The sequence below is a fragment of the Hypanus sabinus genome, chromosome 4, assembly GCF_030144855.1.
Source record: "Hypanus sabinus isolate sHypSab1 chromosome 4, sHypSab1.hap1, whole genome shotgun sequence".
Taxonomy (NCBI): Eukaryota; Metazoa; Chordata; class Chondrichthyes; order Myliobatiformes; family Dasyatidae; genus Hypanus; species Hypanus sabinus.
The window spans coordinates 21,220,069-21,242,430 of NC_082709.1; the positions used below are offsets into that span (position 1 = coordinate 21,220,069).

General features: G+C 41.1%; 1 protein-coding gene across 2 annotated transcripts in view; it reads right to left on the bottom strand.

The window, feature by feature from the left end:
* mylka (myosin, light chain kinase a) overlaps positions 1 to 22,362 on the bottom strand; it is a 334,126-nt gene that overhangs the window by 7,172 nt on the left and 304,592 nt on the right. For both annotated transcript variants that reach the window (XM_059966550.1, XM_059966551.1), the window contains 4 exons: positions 10,636 to 10,788; positions 10,366 to 10,489; positions 5,271 to 5,406; positions 661 to 792 (listed from right to left, as the gene is read on the bottom strand). In XM_059966550.1, the coding sequence (XP_059822533.1) occupies positions 661 to 792; positions 5,271 to 5,406; positions 10,366 to 10,489; positions 10,636 to 10,788 (545 nt within the window). The remainder of the gene's footprint in view (positions 1 to 660; positions 793 to 5,270; positions 5,407 to 10,365; positions 10,490 to 10,635; positions 10,789 to 22,362) is intronic.

Genomic DNA, 22,362 nt, shown 5'->3' on the forward strand with positions numbered 1-22,362 from the left:
AATGCCTTACAAAGCCCCAGTATTACATCCTTGCTGTTATATTCTAGTCCGCTCAAAATGAATACTAAGATTGAATTTGCCTTCCTCACCACTGACTCAACTTGTAAGTTAACCTTGAGGGAATCCTGCAAGAGGGCTCCCAAGTCCCTTTGCATTTCTGATGTTTCGAACATTGCCTATGCTGTTAACTTCCCTTCCTATTGTCAAACTTCTTAAGGAGAAAACCGACAATACAATGACAACTTCCTGGCTCTAATGCAAGGAACTGTTGTCAGGGATTCCACTGCACAATCTGGACTATTGAACTGAAAGCAAGTGTGAACCCCAATTGAATGTTAGGCATGAATCTGAGGACCCAAAATGTCTATCTGATAAAAATTAATGCCTTCACCAACAAGGATGATTAAAATATCGTGGTTTTCAATGAAAATCTACGCTGAAAAAACCTGCAAACTACTGCTTTCACTATTATTCATATGAATCTGAAGTTGATTCTGCCTTGTAAATCACAGACACATCCCTTCCCATTACTGGTAATAACTCCCATCATCAAAGATCCTGACTATTGTGACCATTTCATCTTTTCACAACTGTTATCAGGCAGGAGATACATTTACTTGTGCAATAAATTTGACTTTGAACCAGGATCTGTGAATTTACCCTCAATTTTGCAGTCAAATCGAGCTGCACTGCTTTCTATAACTTCGATGTCTTCAAAGGTCTTGGAGAAATATGGCTTAAAGTTTTGCCGTTCTTCAGAAACTGCTTCAAGAAGCACATTCGGATCCTGAACTGAGATAAGGAAACATAGAAGCAATTAAACTTAATTTCCATTTTTGGTAACCATGTGAGACTTTGACACCTATCTCTATAGAGATGCCAGATGTTGTAATAACTGAAGCATCTCAGAACTTGAATAAAAACAAAACTATTATTGTTGGTCCATATTTACTGATACAAAATGATCCAGTGCCAAGTTATAACTGATTCTTCTAAGATTGTTCCATCATCCATTGGCAGGGGAAGTGGAATTTTATCAAGTGGAAATAATAAATTTGTAACATTGGAAAGTTTCTGAACCTCACAAATTGAAGTTCCATTTGGCGGCAATATGGTCTTCCAGATAGATTCTGGACACAGTTGCAATACAGAAACTCGTCTTCAAATGACGTGTGACTACTTAAATCAACTGAATCTGGCAGCACAAATTCAAGATATGTGTGACATTAGTTATAGTTTCTTCCATTTGCTAACATTTGGTAAAAATTCAGTCTATGTCCACTAGGTACTCTTTATTAATAAGTCATGAAACCTCTTTTGTTAAATCATATTTAGAATCACATTTGGTAGGATTACTTCACTGATTATAAAATCATATAATTATATTTTTATATCAATAAAATAATGGCAAAATATGTAAAGGTGCCAACAAGATTTAAATTAAATATATAATATTCAAGCGAGAGAAGGGACCATTTCAGCACACAAGATGACAATGCTATCGTGTGGACCAGACAAATTCATGCTTCATCATTTGCTTGTCAAAGTGAAAGGCAGAGGAAAGCTGAAGACTCATTAAACGAGAGCAACAGCTGTGGTCTGTCTTGGGTTATGCTAAGAGTGAACCTTTAACAGCCTCCAGAGATGGTGCTTTAACAACTTTCTGTATATCAATAGCATGAAGGAATTGTACTGAACTTTGTTATCAACGTTGCAATTGCTGGCTTGCCTTCTAATTCCCCAAACCTTTACAGAAAACAAACACAACTCCTCAACCTCTTCAAATAATGGATTAGCATGTAACACTGCTTGAACAAAATAATAGCATCACTTTCACCCAACATTAACACCGTTACTTACTTAGAAAATTTGGATTCTATAACAGTTACCTGAAACCTACTGAGAAAATTGAAAGGTTACAGCACAGATATTGACATTTCAGAATAAAACACAGCCTGGCTAAAATGCGTAATAGGCCAGTGAATACGTGGAAAGGAGGTTAAGGTTCAAATTTTAAGCAGGAAACTTCAACAGATCATTAAAATAAAAGCACTGTCAGTCAAAGTTACAAATACACGATAATCCGACATCTAACGCATTTATTGCTCTGGAATGTGACCCACACATCTGGAGTACAACTGAGGTTGGAGTGCAGATTATGGTCTGGGTGTGTGGCTGGAATTGGGATTGGGAACTAAAATACTGGAAGTCAAGAATGTGGATAGGTTTGTGACTGGAGATGGGTACAGAGGGTTGTACTTTTCCTATTTCATTAAAACTGATTAGGTTCATTGGAAAGTTCTTTTTTACACTGCTATGCTGTGTATAAAAAAATAACATGTGGTCGAAGAGACTGCTCAGATGCAGGGATCGGAGCAAAACAAACCTCTGGAGGAACTCAGTGCGACATATTTGATACTCTGGGTTGAGACTCTGCATCAGGACTGAGAGTGTTGACGGCAAATACTATTATAAAGAGGTAAGAGGGAGAGGTGGGGCAGGGGCTGGAAGAGAATGGGTGGGACCAGGTACTGAGGTGGATCAACTGGGAAAGGGGAAGCAGTAAGGGATTTGGAATCATTAGCATTACTGGAGTTAACTGTGTAATTTTGACTGCAGGCCCTCCCCATGTTACGAGTGCTTGGGAAAGTGAGGGATGGGAAGCAGAAGGATTTGTGGCCTCCTGCAGGGCTGAAGGCATCTTTGGCTGGTGGGGATGACCGTTTCCTTGTGCCTTCTCTCCCCATCTCACTCGGCCACAACTATCTGCTAATTGTGTTTATTTCTGACTTTCAAAAAAATCCGGCTTACAAACAGTTCTCAGGAACAGAACCCTTGGGACTGCCTGTAAAACAATTTTTTTTCCCCCTCAATGCCCTGATGAAGGGTCCCACCTGAAATAAAAGTCTGTTGGTGTATTAATAGTCCTGTAAATATGATAGTCTACCACTAATAAAATCCCAAAGTGCCCAGTCCATCACGGGTAAAGCTCTCCACATCTCTAAATGGACTGTTGTTGCATGAAAGCAGCATCCATTCATCAGGCCATTCTCTCTTCTCGCTGCTGCCGTCAGGAAGAAGGTACAGGAGCCTCAGGACTCACACCATCGGGTTCAGGAACAGTTATTACCCCTCAACCATCAGGCTCTTGAATCAGAGGGGATAATTTCACTTGCCCATCACTGAATTCTTCTCACAACCTCTGAACTCTCTTTCAAGGACTCTTCATCTCATGTTTGCAATATCTATTGTTTATTTAACTATCTATTTAAGTCTTTATTTATTTTCGAGTTTGCAGAATTTATTGCCTTTTGTAAACTGTTCATCCACCCTGTTGCTGCAGTCTTTCATTGATTCTATTATGGCTATTGGGCTTATTGGGTATGCCCACAAGAATATGATTCTCAGGGTTGTATCTGGTGACATATATTACTTTGATAATAAATTTACTTTGAACTTTGAAGTGCCTGATTAGAGTCATAGAGTGACAGAGCACTGCATCACAGATACAGGCCCTTCGGCCCATCTAATCTGTGCCAAACTGGATTATTTTGGGATTTATTGTTGCGGACAATTTTCTTTTAAAATATCTTACATTTAAAATTCAATATTTAGGTTGGAAGAAATGTCTTATATTTACTCACTTCTTAGTTACATTCTAGGAGTAGGCTGACCACTTTATGATTTACTAATTTATCCCACTCCCAATGATCAGGAACTCCACAGTCTATGCACACTTCAGTACTGTCTGGGTGATAATATTATTTCCTTTTACTCATTAGCAAGATCCTTGCATTATCAGATCTGTGGTGGCATTTGTTAGTCTCGTGAGACCGTGGATCTGCACCTGGAATGGTTTCCAGGGCGCAGGCCTGGGCAAGGTCATATGGGAGACCGGCTGTTGCCCAAGCATCAAGCCTCCCCTCTCCACGCCACTGACATTGTCCAATGGAGGGGCAAGGGCCGATACAGCTTGGCACCAGTGTTTCCTTATAGGAGTTGCCAGAATGATGTTGAAGGCAACATTGGACTACCTTAGGGACTCCAGCTCCAGATTTGTCCTCAGGGTTTACTCCCGAAGCCTTTCCCATGAGTGGGTATGGCCGCGAGGCAGCGGAGGTTTGAAATCGGAGTTTTCCCTCTCTTAGATGGACTGCCTTCCCAGGCTGACGAGCTCCATCTACCCGAAGCACTGGTTTTAAGGCACCAGGACGCACCTTTGCCCCTTCTCCTGTCAGTAGAAACAGTTCTGCCGGGCTTAGAGGCTAAGCCACACGAGAAGGCCAGGAGTTGGACTTGGTTGTCAGAGGCTACTTGAGGCGCAGGCTGTGAGGAACGCTTTTAGGTAATGGGAGCTCCACACTACCACTCCTCAGCTTGACAACCTTGGATCAGTTATGTTAATTAATGTGAACTTCCAGTTTTTATTTATTTTATACTTATATAAAGTAACATGCCCTTCTGCCCACAAGCCCGTTGCCCAATTACACCCGTTTGACCAATTAACCTAAGAACAACTACGTGTCTGTAATTTGGGAGGAAACTGGAGCACCCGGAGGAAACCCACTCAGGCACGGGGAGAACGTAGAATCTCCTTACAGGTAATTGAACCCCAGGTGCTGCCACTACTGCTACACTACCATGTTTTATAAGTGCTTACCAAAGGCTTATTGCTCAACTAGTTACTGGCTAGATGTTGTAGCAAAGCAACTGAACCAAAGTTTAGATGATTTACACACTAGGTCGAGCCGGAAAAGTTGGGTACAGACCAAATCGAAGCAGCAAGGTCCAGGCCCCGGAGCGTATCAAAGCAATTGAACCCCATGATTGGACAATTTAGGTGTCGGGCCTAATTGAAAAGGTCAGGGTTTTGGGGCCTGAGGCTGGTTCAGCTTGCTGCCCTGCTCTGCACTGAACGAAGGGTCTATGTGAACTCAGGGACTGTCTCTGTGGACGTCAGTTCGGAACGCTGTTCACTTGCATTTATTGCTTGCATGATTTGTTTTCTTTTCTTTGCACATTAGACGTTCGATGGTCCTCTTACTTTAATTGGGTTGCTTTGGGTTTCTTTGTTTTGTGGCTGCTTGCTAGGAGATGACTCTCAAGGTTGAATAATGAATACATACTTCGATAATGTACTTTAAACTTTGTACCATTTCTAGACAAAGCTAACAATAAAATTAAACAGTTAAATTGTTACTTATCTTTGCTCAGAATGGAAACGTGGTTAAACCATAAAGAAAATTGTCTTAAAGCCAATATTTTATTACCTTCAGCTTCTGGCTTTCCCTCCAAAGCTATAGGACTGGTGGGTATGTTTCCCAGTGAAGATTTCTTTCCACTTAGACCAGCAAGCATTGCCATCGAGGAGAGTCGGCCAATTGCTCGGACTGCATGACCTGTTTTCTGTAAATTTAAGAAGAATTCATTGATGAGAAATTCTTACTCACAACTTCTGTGGGAAGATGCATCTGCTACAAGCTAATGGGTTTTTAAGATTCATTCTTCTAAACTCCAGAGAGTACAGACCCAGAGCCATCAAACACTCCTCGTACATTAACCCTTTCGTTCCTGGAATAATTCTCGCAAACATCCTCTGGACCTTTTCCCATGCCAGTATGTCTTTTCTTAGATAAGGAGCCTAAAACTGCTCACAGTGCTCCAATGCAGTTTGATTCAGTGGCTAATCTTTCACCCAAAGCTCACTTTCTCTTATCCCTTAATATCCTAAAATCTATACACTCAGAGGCTCCACAACTCCCTTGAATGGAATGTCCCAAACATTCACTATCATCTGCACAAAGAGAAGTCTTATCTCTGTCTTAAATGCCTGGCCCCTTATTGGACTGTGATACCCCAGTCAAGGGAAACATCATTCCTGTTTATATCCTGCAGGATTTTTGCTTGTTCTAATCCTCATTCTTCTAAACTCAATACATAATAGGAATGGTCTGCTTCATCTGTCCTTGTTATACAAATCACTGCTTCAGGATTTGTTGCGCTCCTTCACTCAGTTACATCTCTCTTTTGGTGGGTACTGCAGACCTGTGTACAATTTTCCAGGTCCAATCTCAGCAGGATCTATATAATTGTGATATGACATCTTTACTCTGGTACTCAAACCCTACTGTAACAAAAATCAATATATCAAGTTAAGTCAAGTTTATTGTCATTTAACTATATATATGTACACAGCCAAATGAGACAACGTTTCTCCGGACCAGGGTGTAAAGCACAATAATGCACATAACAATCATGTGACACATGATAACTTAAGAAAGTAAGAATAAAACCTACAGATGAATTAAATAAATAAAGCAAGGCACGCTCGTTAAGTATTGTCGGGTAAAAAACAAATTAGCCAGTGACCACTTCCAATGCAATGTGGCAAGGAGTTCAGAAGCCTAATAGCCTGAGGAAGAAAACATTTCTCGTCCTGACCGTTCTTCTCTTTACGCATCGGAGTCTCCTGCCGGATGATGGAAAGTCAAAGCGGATGCTGGATGGATGGGTGGGTCAGTGGTAGTAGTAAGGGTCCTGCGTATACAGTGCTCCTGATGGATGGTAGAGACACACCTATGGTCCTCTCAGGCATTCTCACAGTCCTTTGTAGGGACTTCCAGTCTGCTGTTTGGCTGCTCCTGTACCAGAAGGAGATACATCTTGTCAGGATGCTCTCAATGGTGCTCCTGTAAAATTCAGTTAAGATGGGTGGAGGTGCCTTGTTTACTTCAATCTCCTTTGGAAGTGGAGGCGCTGTTGCGCTTTCTTATTCAGGGACCAGTGAAGTCATCCATGATGTGAACTCGCAGGAACTTGGTGCACTAAACTCTCTCTACAAAGGAGTCACGAATGTGCAGAGGGGGGTGGTTCATCCGCACCTTCCTAAAGTCTACAACCTTCCCTTGGTCTTCTCCACAATCAGACTTGGGTTGTTGCTCTCGCACCAGTCCACCAGCTGCTTCACTTCCTCTCTGTACTCCGTACTGTTGCTTCAATCCACAAACTCGATGACACGGTTTCAGCTGAATCCTGCGACACACTCATGCTTCAGCAGTGTGAACAGCAGCCTTCCCGATGGCTGCCTTATCGGAAAGTTAACTTTCAGTGATTCATGTAAAATGGCAGCCAAGCTCCTCTGACATCGAGACTTTTCAACCTCTCACCAATTAAAAACTCTTTACCTATTTTTTGGACTGAAGTTGAAGACCTTACATTTTCCTCATTATATTTCATCTACCATGGACTTGTTCATTCTCTTTATCTATTTGTACACCTGGAAACTATCTGCACCCCTCTTATAACCATCAATGACACACAGGTTTATACTCTCAACAAGCTTCGATAAGTAACACTTGTCCCTTTATTCAAGTCACCAACAGGGGCTGTGAATAGCCTGGGTCTTGGCACCCAATGGTCACAAACTCCAAACCCCAAAAATATCCATTTACTCCTATCATCTGCTTTCTGCCTGTTAGTCAATTGTCAGTACATGCCGGAAAATTACCCTGATCCCACATGCACCTCATCAATGGATGAAAATATTGTACGGACAGAGTTAATACTCTGGTGATGTTGTGCCCTTAGGGAGTAGAAGTTTGGGATCAACTCCTATGGAATTGATCATTATTAAAAATAATAATTATTAAAACAACAGTTTTATTTGGCCTCCTGGATCTCTGTCAAAATAAAACGTTTTAAGTACCTAGGCATTTTCAATCAAGTTCATTGCAGCTTTGTATTCCTTCTACAAATGTTTACAGGGCCACACTTCTTAGCATTTCTCTAAATCTGTCTTATGTCGAACATATTGTCTGACAATTTATTCATTAATCACCAGAGAAGAGTGAGAAAGGGAAAAATTTTAAACTTAAGTGAAAAAAGTGTGTGACTAATTAAAGGGTGGAATGAAACAGCTTAAAATGTAAAGTGAAGCAATATTGACATGAATAGCAAGCAGAAAATCTTAATCTTGTGCAGCTGAAGCATATTATAATGACCGCTCCATAGGAAAAAGTATATTACAGTATTTCAATAAAATCTATAATGGTACGAAAAAGGGCAAGCAATATCTCCCAACTATAATAGAGCACATGCTTTTCGTAGGCAAAACAGAAGGTTAACGATGGAGCAGAGGAATTTGTTTATTATTGTATAAGGGGAAAAAAAAGATCTTTAATGTGGCATGACGCCAAATAAGCTTTCAGTTTAAGCTCCTATCCAGTTAAACAAGGTAGAATGTTATTGCTATGATTGGACTTGCAGTAAGAATGAAGGCAATGAAATAGATCTTTGACTTTTCAATTGGTTTGTTAAAAACAATCAATGAGCTAACATATATCTTAATGGGTGATGAGCCATCCATCCCAAACACAGAATCTCACTCAGTGAAATCAACAGAACTAGGCTCATAGGATACTCCATATCAATGTGATCAGGGTGACATTTTAGTGCTTGGCACACAGCAACTGCAGAGTGGTCAGCCTCAGGCTGACAATGGTCTGCAGATTCAAAGTCTGCAGTCTATGCAGCGGGACATTCAGAATCAGAATCACTTTATTCCCAGTATGTGAATCATACCGGAATTGATTGTGGTTCAGTGGCAAGCATAAAACACAGACGATACCAGAGCAGACAACACAATAGCACCAACAATTTACAAGGTAATGGTGCAAACAGCCGTGCGTAATCGGCAATGAGCAGAACGGTCACATATTCATATGTCAATAATCAAACTTAAGTAAATGTGAACATACAGACTCAATAATTATCAACAGAACAAGGAGAGCAGGAAAGACCGTTTAATGGATGTTGTACAGGGTATTGCAATTGAATGACATTTTTCTGAGAAGCTGGATAGCTACAGGAAAGAAGCTTCGGCAATTCCATTACAACACAGAGTCAGGAATGAGTCTGAGGCCAGATGCACAAGATGCCTGGATTTGCCATTGACAGAGGCATTCTCTACATTTCTAACCCAAAGGTCGAGGTGTACCCCATACCAGTCACAGTTGGTGAGATTACCAAAGCCCATTCAACTAAGGTCACTAATCTTCACTTATAAGGTATAATTACATCGTAAAGGGTGAATGTTAGCTTCAAGTTTTTAAACAAATTTAACATTTTATTTGCTTTTCATAATTTTTGATCTTTCTGATTTGGATAAAGACTTTTGGGCAGCATTCAGTGCAATCCAGTTCACTGCTCCTCACCAATGAGCTGGGATGCAGCACAAATCCAGTGTGTTGCAGATACATGTTTTACTGAACTGAAAGCAGGCTGGTGTTTAAATTCCCTTGGCAGCTGTAGTACAACTCCCGTAAAAGGCGTGGCACAGATTGCCATCTAAACCCCCTTCTAACCCTGGCCAATCCATGCAGAACTTCTCATTGGAGGGTTGCTTTGGGCATTAATCAGGTACTACTTCTCTGCCAGTCTCATTATTTATTGCTTGAGATTGGAATGTTTCATAATGGGGCTTTAAATCAGTAACATTTCATTCAGCAGCTCTAACAAAACAAGCCAAACAAGGCCAAGAAGTTCTCAACTCAAACTCTGCACTCTACTGTGTTGTTGTCTATAGACAGAAGTCTCTGGTTGTTCCTGTTTACTGTCTACTTTCAACTAAACCAAAAAAAACTTGGGTGGATATCAAAGTTCAGAAGTTCAAAATTATCAAACTGTAAATATATCAACTCGTACAACCCTGAAATCCATTTTCTTGCAGGCATACTCAATAAATCCAACAATGAAAGATTCCACCAACGGGGCCGACAAACAGTGTGAAACAGATAACAAACTGTAGATACAAAAGGAAAGAAGTAAAAAAGAAATAATAAATAAATAAGCAATAAATATTGAGAACATGAGATGAAAAGTCCTTGAAAGTGAGTTCATAGGTTGTGGGAAGACTTCAATGATGGAGCAAGCGAAGTTGAGTGGAGTCATCCCCTTTGGTTCAAGAGCCTGATGGTTGAGGGGTAATAATTATTCCTCAACCTGGTGGTGTGAGTCCTGAGGCTCTTGTACCTTCTTCCTGATGGCAGCAGCAAGAAGAGAGCGTGACCTGGGTAGTGGGGGTTGGAAGAGGACAATTGAGCCCCGATGCCAGCCTACTGAATGCTCATGAATCATAAAGAAAGACCATATGCATGAAACGCCAGAGGGCTGCAGGACTGCAAAGTGGTAATTTATGTCCTATCATTTATATGAACAACTTGGCTCAGTACTCTCTGTAAATGAGAAATGAATGAGTGAGATTCAATTAAATGCACCACCTGCATCCTGACCAGCACTCTCTGGCTTTATAGATTGGGAGGATATTTTTCTGTGATTAAGTTGTAACATTTACTTTGTCAGCAGTACCTGCCATTTCCTCCTGGCCATGTACTTCTTCATTCGTTCCTTTGAAAGTTTCTTTACCGCCATGTTTTTAACATCTTTTTTCAGCCACTTGTGCTCAAGACATTGATCACAGTTCAAACGCTGTCTAGCAACATATAAAAGAAATCATAGCCTTTAAAAACCTTTGCCTTGATTTTGTAACAAATTCAATATTACTATTGAAAAATTAAAAACTACTCATTCAAATTAAAAATTAAAGCCAAGTTAATACAGACAAAACTTTTTTTTTACTTCATGTCTTTTTTCAGTAGCCCACTAATGAAGTCTTTGGCATCTTCTGAAATTTCATCAAAAGCTTCATCATCGAAATCCCAGGTAGCAGAAGTTACATTGGCCAGAGTTTCATTATCGTTATCTCCCATGAAAGGAGAAAGTCCACTGACCCTAGGACATAATATAAAAAACAAACTGAGTTAAGAGCCTAAAGATGAGTATTTATTAAGATGCAATAATTCAAAATTAACGAAGTCTTGCTTTTCTTTCTTTTCTTTTTCAATCTTTTTATTAAATTTCATATATAAAAAAAAACAACACAAAATAATGAATAGATTACAGATTCAATAAACTTGAGATTACATTAGTAATAGGATAATAATATCCTATTAAAACATCCATCAACAAAAGGTGCATAAATCAATCAAGTCTATGTAAATATATATGAAAAACAAAAATAATCGTCGAAAAAAGAAAAAAAAAATTGAAATTATATATGAGAAAAAATATATAATGAAAAAAAAAATACTAAACTAACACTAACATGGGCAATAATAACACTTTATAAATATATAAAGGTGTCAAGAAAAGAACTCCAGAACTCCATACCTGAACAAGTATAAGTAGAGAAAAGGATCTGAAATAAGCCAAATTAATTCATATGAAAGTGTCGAATAAATGGTCCCCAGGTTTCTTCAAATTTAATTGAAGAATCAAAGATAGTACTTCTGATTTTTTCCAAACTCAAATAAGAAATAGTTTGGGAGAACCACTGAAATGTAGTAGGAGGATTTACTTCTTTCCAGTTTTGTAATATAGACCTTCTGGCAATTAATGTTACAAAGGCAATCATTCGTCTGATTGAAGGGGAAAGTTGATTGCCATCTTCATTTGGTATACCGAAAATTGCAGTAATAAAATGGGGTTGTAAATCGATATTCCATACTGAGGAAATGACATCAAAAATGTCCTTCCAATAGTTATGTAAAGTGGGACATGTCCAAAACATGTGAGTCAATGAAGCCACTTCTAAGTGACATCTGTCGCATTGAGGATTGATATGCGAATAAAATCGGGCAAGTTTATCTTTAGACATATAAGCTCTATGTACAATTTTAAATTGTATTAAAGCATGTTTAGCACAAATAGAGGAGGAATTAACCATTTGTAAAATTTTTTCCCATTTATCTGTTGATATATTACATCGAAGTTCTTTTTCCCATTCTTGTCTAATTCTATCCGATATTTCTGGCTGTATCTTCATAATCATGTTATAAATAAAAGCTACTAATCCCTTCTGACAAGGATTAAAAGTAAAAATCAAATCTGAAAAATCCGATGGAGTTGAATTAGGAAAAGATGGAAGAATTTTATGTAAGAAATTTCTAATTTGTAAGTATCTAAAAAAATTAGATTTAGGTAATTCAAATTTGTTGGATAGTTGATCAAAAGACATCAAAGTACCTTCAAAAAAAAGATCACGAAAACATTTTATACCTTTCCTTTTCCATATACTAAAAGCTTGATCTGTCAATGAAGGTTTAAAAAAAAAATTACATAAAATAGGGCTGTCCAGTCTTGCTTTTCAACCTAATTTTAGAAATGATGTTAAAAAAAATGAAATTATGAACAGATTTCAAAGTTGACCTAAACTGTTAATTTATTTTTTTCTGGGAGGCGGAGCAAAGCTAAGATGGCACTAAGTGCAACACCTTTGCTTGCATCTTCAGAAGCACCTGTAGTTCCATCTTTAATATCTTTATTTTTCCCTTTCAGGGTTCTTTAGAAGACCCTGACCTGAAAGTACACGCTGACTTCCGTTCTTTGTGGGCATGGGACCTGTCCTCAGGGTTTCAGGACTGGCCGTTGCTCGGCACTCCAAGGGTTTTGGCCTACGAGTTCGGCTCAGATTTGGAAGCCTAAGATTTTGGGGCTCTGGAGATGGGCGGATTGAGGGCTGGTGTCTCGGCAGGAGACCCATATGTCATTGGGGGAGTTGGAAAATCAGCTTTGAGATTTTTGGGAACAGAGTTCGGAAAAAGTGATGTAACAGACTCTTAACATTGTAAGCCAGCGAGTTGTTTGTTATGTCTCCCCACTCGCCGGGAAAAACGGAGACACCACCTCCTCCCGTATTAGGGAGAGAGCGAACCTGTGGTATGTCGTATTGTGGTGAACTACATATACCTGTCTGGACACGCCCCCCCCCCCCCCCCCCCGCTGACTGCTCCTGAGGCTCCTCCCACAGACCCCTGTATAAAGGCGATTGGAGGCATTGCTCCTCCCTCAGTCTCCAGGATGTTGTGTGATGGTCTCTTGCTGCTGATGGTGCTTTCTTCCAGCTAATAAAAGCCTATCTCGCCTCACGCCTCTGAGAGTTATTGATGGTGCATCACGTATACCGGGTGAAACACCAAGTCTTTGGGGCAGCTGCAAGTCTGTGTCTTTGCTATTGCTTTGCTCAAGCTTGAGTGCTCGGTGGTGGGTGCTGATGCTCTTTTTTGCTGGTGAGGGGAGGGGAGATTGTTGCTTGCTGCTGCTTATGCATGGGGGACGACTTTGAGGGGTTATTTTTAACTGTTGTTCATTCCTTGGGGCACTTCTCTGTTTTCATGGATGTTGGCAAAGAAAAAGCATTTCAGGATTTATTTTGTATATATTTCTCTGACATGAAATTGGACATTTGAAACTTTGAATCTTTGGTCAACATCGTCTACCCTGGGAAGGATGTAATGTTGAGCCTTTATAAAGCACTGGTGAGGCCTCACTTGGAATATTGTGAGCAGTTTTGGGCCTTTATCTAAGAAAGGACATGCTGATGTTGGAGAGGGTTCAAAGGAGGTTCACAATACTGATTCCAGTTTTGAAAGCTTTGTCATATGAGGAGCGTTTGATGGCTATGGGCCTATACTCACTGGAACTCAGACCTCATTGAAACCTATCGAATGATGAAAGGCCTTGGCAGAGTAGACGTGCAGAGGAGATTTCCTGTGGTGGGACAGTCGAAGACCAGGGGACAGAATAGAGGGATGTCCATTTAGAACAGTGGTGAAGATGAATATTTTTAGCCAGAGTATCTGTAGAATTTATTGCCACAGGTGGCAATGGTTGTATTGCGCAAGTCATTAGGTATATTTATGGCAGAGGCTGACGGACTCTTGATTAGTCAAGGCATGAAGGCAGGAGATTAGGGCTGAGAGGGAAACGGATCAGTCAAGATGAAACGGTGGAGCAGACTTGATAGGCCAAATGGCCAAATTCTGCTCCTCTAGCTTATACTATTTTATTCACAATATTTACTAACTCAGCCAATTATTAAAGAGGAAGGAATCCCAATTTTATACAATCCAGATGGCTATTTCATGCTGTTGTGTGAAGAACTTCCTACAGTATTTATAACTAATGACTTTGAACTTTTGATTCATTGTCCAACTGTCATACTTCAGTTTGAAATATTGCCTCAGATCTATTTCATCTGGACAGTTTGCCATCTTGTGTGCTTTGGAGGTTCCTCTATCAGTCATTCTTTCCCCAAAGGTGCCAAGGCCAAATTCCTCTTGTCTTCCATCACCGCCCAACCCTCCAATGCCAGGAACCAGTCCTGTGGCTCTTTTTTTCCAATTATTCCTCACTGACTAGAATTGATAGCAATGCCCAGTGTGTGGCCTGACCACAATATACTACATGTTTTATGCCATTGAACTATAACATTAAAATGTGAACTTTAAAACATCCAACTATTTCCAAAGCGCACTTCTCCATAATAATTCAGATGTCATTTTTGCAATTTTAGTCTGAAAATTTCAATATGGTAAACAAAAATAACACCTTATAGGAAGGAACAATGTAAAAATTGTGAATTAACAATAAAAAAAACTTCACTACCTTTAACTCTACAGTAACTTTAACATTGCTTAAGAGGAATAGACAGAGTGGACAGCCAGCGCCTCTTCCCCAGGGCACCACTGCTCAATACAAGAGGTTTGGCTTTAAGGTAAGGGGTGGGAAGTTCAAGGGGGATATTAGAGGAATGTTTTTCACTCAGAGAGTGGTTGGTGCATGGAATGCACTGCCTGAGTCAGTGGTGGAGGCAGATACACTAGTGAAGTTTAAGAGACTACTAGACAGGTATATGGAGGAATTTAAGGTGGGGTATTATTTGGGAGGCAGGGTTTGAGGATCGGCACAACATTGTGGGCTGAAGGGCCTGTACTATGCTGTACTATTCTATGTTCTATGTTCTAAATGCCCTAAGGCCACAACCCATATAAAGATTTCAGGCAAATGACCAGTAGCTTGGCTTTAAGGGGCACTTATAAAGCATTAAAGTAATAGAACACAGAAACAGCCCTTCAGCCCATCTGATCCATGTCAAACCACTAATTTGCCTAGTCCCATCAACTTCCACACAAAACGTAGCCGTCCATATCCCTCCCATACATGTACCTATACACAATTTCTTTGAAATGTTGGAATATCCCACTAGGATATTAGTCCCCCTCCAGATCAGGTGAAAACCATCCCTTCTGTATAGGCCCCACCTTGCCCGGAAGAGAGCACAAACTCACTTTGAGGGACTTTGTCGCCCCTCCTACCCACGTCAGTGGTGGACCATGGGCTCGGCCTGCTCAGCCTCTCACTGTAGACTCTATCTGAGATGTCCCTGACTCTGACACCTGGGAGGCAACAAGTCAGCTGGGAATCTCATTCTTGTCAACACAACCTCCTTTCTTTTCCCCTAAACAATGAATCCCCCCCCCACCGCTCCCCCACTTCTCTTCTGAGCCACAGAGCCAGTACCAGAGTCTGAGACCTGACTGCCCTAGCCCCTCCCCCACAACAGTATCCAAATCTGTATCCCAGTTGTTGAGGGAAATGGCCACAGGGATACTCTGCACCGGCTGACTATTCCCTTTCCCCCCTCCCGATGGTCACCCAGTTCCCTGTGTCCTGCACTTTGGGTGTAACTACGCCTCTGTATGTCCTGTCCATCACCCCTCTGCTTCCATGGTCTGTTAGAAGCTGTGGCAGGGTGCACTTCTTTCAGATGTAGTCATCAGGGACATTGGGGGCCCTACCACATCCCGCAGAGGAGCATTAGGAAATAAAGAAAGAATAAATAATAAAAAAAATCTACCTATGGCATATGCCTCTCCTTGTCAAAGCCTCAATGAGCCAAGACCTCAGCTCCACACTCAGACACTGGCCCATTTACACAATGGCCACTCCCACAATGGCAGTTTGCCTTAAACTTAACTTCTTTTTATTGGTCCTTGCCAAGTGCCTAATTATTGCACAGTCAAACATCTCCTTGGGAACTGTGGTGTATAAACCCTGCCAACTGCCCCTGCTCCCTTCTTTTAAATTCCCCCTCCCTCTGTGCAATCTGGTGTTTCCCTCAGACTGTGCTGCACAAGATGTGCTGACAGTCCCTGTTTGCTTCTTTTAAATGCTCTCTCCCTCAACACAATCTGGTCTCCTCTTGAAGAGCGAGGGAGAGAAAGAAGTGGAGTTTAAGGGAATGAATTACTGATTCGCAGGCCAAGGCAGCTGAAAGTACAACTACCACCATACCAAGTCAGCAACTTTGAGACAACTGCAAATCAAATCTTGTATTTGTCTCTTCAGTCTTTTTGAATGCCTCATCTCAGATTTATTTCTTCACTGAATCAAAGATTTTGTTCTTTTGAGATGAGGCTGTTGGCATTAACCACCCAAGAACAATAAATTTTGTGTTTTTCACCATGTAAATATTTCTAAACAGTAGGCTGATTTTTGAAACCATTTTGAAATCTATTTATTTTGATGATTGAGAGTTTCAGTAAGATAAGTAATCTGGAATCCCTACTGATGAAGTGATAGCTGTTTTATTGTGGATTGGAACTAACATATTGTGTACATTTACACACATTTGTTTATTTCTTTAACAACACAACAGAACTGTTGCTCAGCTGAAAGCAATACAAGGAACTTTTTAACGTTTTCATTCAATATACTGTTTCTGATTTTACTTCGTGACAATTATTTATCTGCTTTGTAACTGTTGGATTGTCAGCTTTTCTTTGAACACAGCTCTGACAAAGCAGATTGTTTTCAATTCCTTATTTAATAAACTTGAAGGTGAAAGAAAATACTTCCTCAAAATCATAAGGATAGACTTCAGTTTAGAACCAACAGAATCTATTGATTACCTTTCTGGGAATTACAAATGTACAATCTTTAGATCGGGGTTCCCAACCTATCTTAGGCCATGGAGCCCCTGCCATTTGCCAAGGGGTCTGTGGACCCCAGATTGGGAACCCCTGCTCTAGATGAAAGGACCATCATTTTTTCTATACAATCTAATACCTGAGTTGAAATAGAACATAATTAAAATGTTAGTTTTATTCTGAGCAAGCTATTTGCAACCTAGCCTTCCACTATAACGTTAAATGAATCACAAAGTCTTATGGCATGAAAAATTGATTTTCCATATGACAAGTTCTTAGTACAGTTAGTACAACTTTGCTTTATCAAGTCCACTGAATCTACTTTGGCACGGAGCGTATAAATTTGGAATGAGAACCAGCTCCTTTTTTCTCCTTTTAAAGTGAATAACTGGTAGGAGTAGTTCTACTTACTATGGAAACAATTTTCCATCCAGGATGCAAAAATAAATTGATTTATCTTCTGACTGACAAAGGAACAGCTGGCATTGGTTGCATGCCAGCAGCTCCTTACTCTAGCACTCCATATTCATCACAATTCTAGTTTGTTTTAGACTAATCTCAAATTTATTATCGGCTTCATCCTATTTACACAATTTACCTTGATTTCAATTCCAATGCCCTTTTAATTATCCTTGGCTCTTTTCCAAGCTGAAGATCACAAACACTTTGCTTTTTTGAGAGATTAAAAATATAGCAAACGGACATATAAACATCATTTCCTTTTGCTTAAAGCTTGCCAAAATATTTTCGAGACCGAACTGATCAAGCCAAAGACAACAAATGCTTCTCAGTTTTAAATGTAGACTGAATTCCACATAACCACTGAGGTAAAGAATGTGTGCAACTTCTTTGCTTCCACGTTCTGTTTCTTGCAAAAATTATCGCTTTACCTTGTGACTCATATTTGAAGTATTGGATGATATTGCTCATTGATCTGATGATGTTCAAGTTCAAGCTCTTGGTTGTCAATATACTTGCAGATCTATCCTGGTCCCAACTTATCGCTGCACCATTAAGAATGCTAGACAGCGGCTATATTTCATTAGGAGTTTCAGGGGATTTGGTTTGTCAACTAAACCACTCGAAAACTTCTACAGATGTGGGGGGGGGGGGTGGGGGAAAGAATTCTGACAGGCTGCATTGCTGTTCGTATGAGGAGATATTACTGCACAGGATCGAAAGAAACTACAGGGAGTTGTAAACTCAGTCAGCTCCATCATGGGCACTAGCCTGAAGTACCCAGGACGTCTTCAAGGAGCGGTGCCTCAAAAGTGCAGTGTCGATCATTAAGGACCCCTCATTACCCTGGACATGCCATCTTCTCATTGTTACCATCAGGAAAGAGGTCCAAGAGCCTGAAGGCACACACTCAACACCACAGGAACAGCTTCTTCCCCTCTGCCATCTGATTTTTAAATGGACATTGAGTCAGGAACACAGCATATTTTAATTTAATTATTTAATATACACATATATTTATTTACTGTAAGTCGTTATTTCTATGTTTATCATGCCGTTGTGATAAACATGTTGTGCTGTTGCTGCAAAGTTAACAAATTTCATGATATATGCTGATGATTTTAAACCCGATTGTGATTGAAATCCTTAATAACAACGCCAGCACAGTTTCTCATAAAGGGAAAACATGAGGAAGTACCAGTGCTAACAATCTGCTTTTGGTGGGTTTCGACAGTTCACATCGTTAACATGGCTATTTCTTGGATGTGAACTGTGAGTTTCTCAGAGTCTTGGCATGACTAACAACAGCGAGGTAAAAGCCTAGCAGGTATTGTGGTGATTGGCAATCCCTGTGGGAGTTTGCACATTACCACTGAACCATCCTCACGTGGAGAATACCTTCCCAGCAGGTTCCAAGCTATCGTCTTTCCAATCATTTCAAGCTCCGTTAGGGGAAAGCTGACAACTGTTTGTTTGTCTTATCTTGTCTTGCTCCACAACGCCTTGCAGGAAGAATTTTTTATGTTTTCTGGGTGAGGGCGAATACTAATGACATTTATCTTCAGCAGGGAGACTTTTCAGTATAAAGCGACGGAATCAGATTTTATTGATGCTCTCTGTCCAGAAAGCAGTTAGTCTGGGTGAAATAAGCCCAGTTAAATAATGGGCATTTAAAAAAATCTATTTACTTTTCCAGATCTGGGTATTACCAGCAAGATCTGTTTCATTGCTCATTCTTAATTACCTATGAAAAGGTGGTGGTGGGCTGCTTTTCTGAATTCCTGAAGTTCTTCTGCTAAAAATACTCCTTTTGTTGGGTAAGAAGTTCCAGGATTTAGACCAAGTCACAGAGAAGGCCGGCCAATAAATTTCCAAGTTGGAATGGTAGACAACTTGGAGGGGAAACATGCAGGTGGTGGTATCTCAATGACTTCCTTCTTTTGGAGTTGTTTTCAGAAAGCCAATGCTCAAGTGCATTTTGTGGATGAAATGTACTGCAGCCACTGTACACCAGATACCAAGCAAGCAGGTCACTTTGCCTAAGACGCTGTGAAGTGTTTAAAGTAGTGGTCACCAACCTTTTTAATCCCAAGATCCCCTACCTCGGCCTTAGTAAAAGGCAAGATCGACCCCATATCAATTAGTTACACGCATGTGCACCGGGGCAGAAAAGACCGGAAGTAGAACCCTGCAACCTGGAAGTAGAAATATTGTGTAAAGCCCAGGAGTATCCACCCCTTTTTTGGCACTGCGGACCAGTTTAATATTGACAATATCCTTGCAGACTGACCAACCAGGGGGGTGGGGGTTTGTTAAACACGATGGGAATACAGCGATACTCGAAGCAGGTTCCTTATGTCCAGTCTATTCCGCAAATTTAGTTTTCACGGCTCTCAGCACTTAGCTTCTGTCCCCGCTTGCTCACGTTTTTTCCGCTCAAAAAACTCAACGGGTTTGTCTTTAAGTGCTGGGTGCTTGGACTCAGGGTACCGAAGCAGTTTTGAGTGCTTTGTTGCTTCATTGGACAGCCTCCGGGCCTGAACTCCAGCCTCCCGCCCACCCGCCGCCAGATGCCCGTGGGTTGGGTGAGAGGTGAAGGTCCCCATACTGGGGCCGCGGCGGTCGCAGTCCAGAGAGAGTGACCGACCGAGCGAGGAGTGCGACAGGGCCCGCGCTCGCCCCTCTTGTAGGATCTATCAGCTGACAAAAGTTTGCTTCAGTAGATCGCAGCGAGGTAGTTGCTCTGATACTTACGAAACGCTGAGCCTGAATTAGGTCGCCTGCGAATATTTTAGCACCGGATTTCCCACGAACATTCTGTATGTTAAACAGGTTTAGAGGCAGCGCTCCAGGCCAGTAGCGACGGCACTTCCCGCTGGCCGTGCAAGGCCAAGCAGTGATCCCTGGCGTGAGGGTGTCACTGGGGTTAGGCGACTGATGACCTCGCGTGGGTTCAAGTTCAACAGTGGGCGTGACCGGGAATGAGGAAAGGTGCAGCTGACGTATTGTTTCCTCGTGGCCCGGTGGTTGGGGACCACTGAATTACACTGTGTAGTGCGGGGGAGCTACACGCATGCGCACTGGGCAGAAAGAATGGAACTAAAACCCTGCAACCCAGAAACAATCTCTCAACAGTATTTGTGTATTTATTTTTCATTTTTTTTCAGGATCTACTGGGAAAGTCTCAAAGATCAACCAGTCAATTGTGATCGACAGGCTGGCAAACACTAGTTTAAAGTGTTGTTGCACCTGCACCTATTTGGGTACCTGGAGAGATCCATTACATTTCTGGCAGATGGTTTGTGAATGATGGAATGTGCTTTGGGAGTCAGGTGAATCACTCATCCAGCTTCAGGGCTGCTATGTTACTTAATTGTTTGGTCGTGTTTATTTTCTGGTCTACAATGGCATGCACGATATTTATGGTCGGCATCTTGGTGATGGGAATACAATTGAATGTCAAAGGTTGGTGATTAGACTCTATTGGAAATGTTCTTTTGTGGTGTAAATGTTTTCCAGGTCCTGCTGAGTGCTGCCATGCACTGCTTCATTTGCTGAGGAGCTGAACGTTATATGAAGAGCTAGGCAAGAGACACGGCTGAATCTCGAGTACAAGTCCTTAATACGACAGGCCTGTTGTTCAGTCCTGAAGCCAGTCCTTTCATGTATTCCTTGATGTAGCGTGAAGTGAATTGAAATGGCTGAAGACTGGCTTCTGTGATGGTGGGGATTTTTTGGCAGAAGCTGAGGTTCATAACAGTAACCACCCCTCAACCATCAGGTGCTTGAACCAAAGGAGGTAACTGCACTCAACTTCACTTGCCCCATCACTGAACTGTTCCCACAACCAAAGGACTCGCTATCAAGGACTCTTCATCTTGTGTTCTCATTATTTATGGCTTATTTGTTGGTTATTATTTCTTTTCTTTTGCATTTTCACAGCTTGTTTTTTATGCTCTAGTTGAATGCCATCATTGGGCAGTCTTTCATTGATTCTGTTATGGTTATTATTCTATAGATTTATTGAGTGTGCCCACAGGAAAATGAATTTCAAGGTTGTATATGGTGACATATTTGTACTTTGATAATAAAATTTACTTTGAGATGCATTATTGAGTCCATACATTTGGCTGAACATGGCCACATTTGCTACAAGCTTTGATTTCTGGCTGCTGGCTAATGAAACGATGATAGCTTTGAATACTTCGTTAAACACTCTTTTTCTGGCAAACGATCGTCACAGGTAATAGTCTGTAACTGCCCTTTGGACATGGAGGGGATTTGATGTTGCAGAACTGAGGCAAGGGCAAGGCAGTGGGCTCGTCAACGAGTGCATGGAAGAGCGTGAAAGGTTGGACACAGGCCGAATCGAAGTCACGGGCTCCAGGCCCAGAGCATATCAACGAGACTGAACATGACGTTTGGATGGAGATTTACAGGCCGAGCTGAGTCGGCGAAGTCCGGCGAATCTAAGCAAGAGAACCCATGGTTCAGGAGGAGATTTAAGTGCGGGGCCAGATTGAAAAGGTCGGGCTGGCGAAGAGTGAGCCAGTTCAGATCGCTGCTTGAAGTGGCAGAACCTGATGTTCAGATGAAGAGTTAAGTGCTGGGCCAGATTGAAAAGGTCAGGTGTCGGGACCCAAGGCAAGATATGGGCCAATTAAAATCACTGCTCCATGACGTTTACTCAGCTCTGCGCTGAACTATGGGTCTCAGACTCTCTTCGTAGACTTCAGTTCAGAAATGCTATTTGCTTGTGGTTACTGTTTGCATGATGTTTGTTTCTCAATGCACCTTGGGTGTTTGACACATTCTTATGGGTTAATTTATTCTTCTTTTATTTTCCTATAGACATGATGTGCTTTCTTATTCTCTGCACACTGGGTGTTAGACAGTCTTTCTTCATATATATGGGGTTTGTTTTGGGGCTTCTTTGTTTCATGGCTGCCTGCTAGGAGACAAATCTCAAGGTTGTATAATGTATACATACTCCAATAATAAATGTACTTTGAACTTATTTTCAGGTCCTGGACAGAATTGAGGAAGGCAGCTTCCTCCTCCCATTAGCTGGTTAATA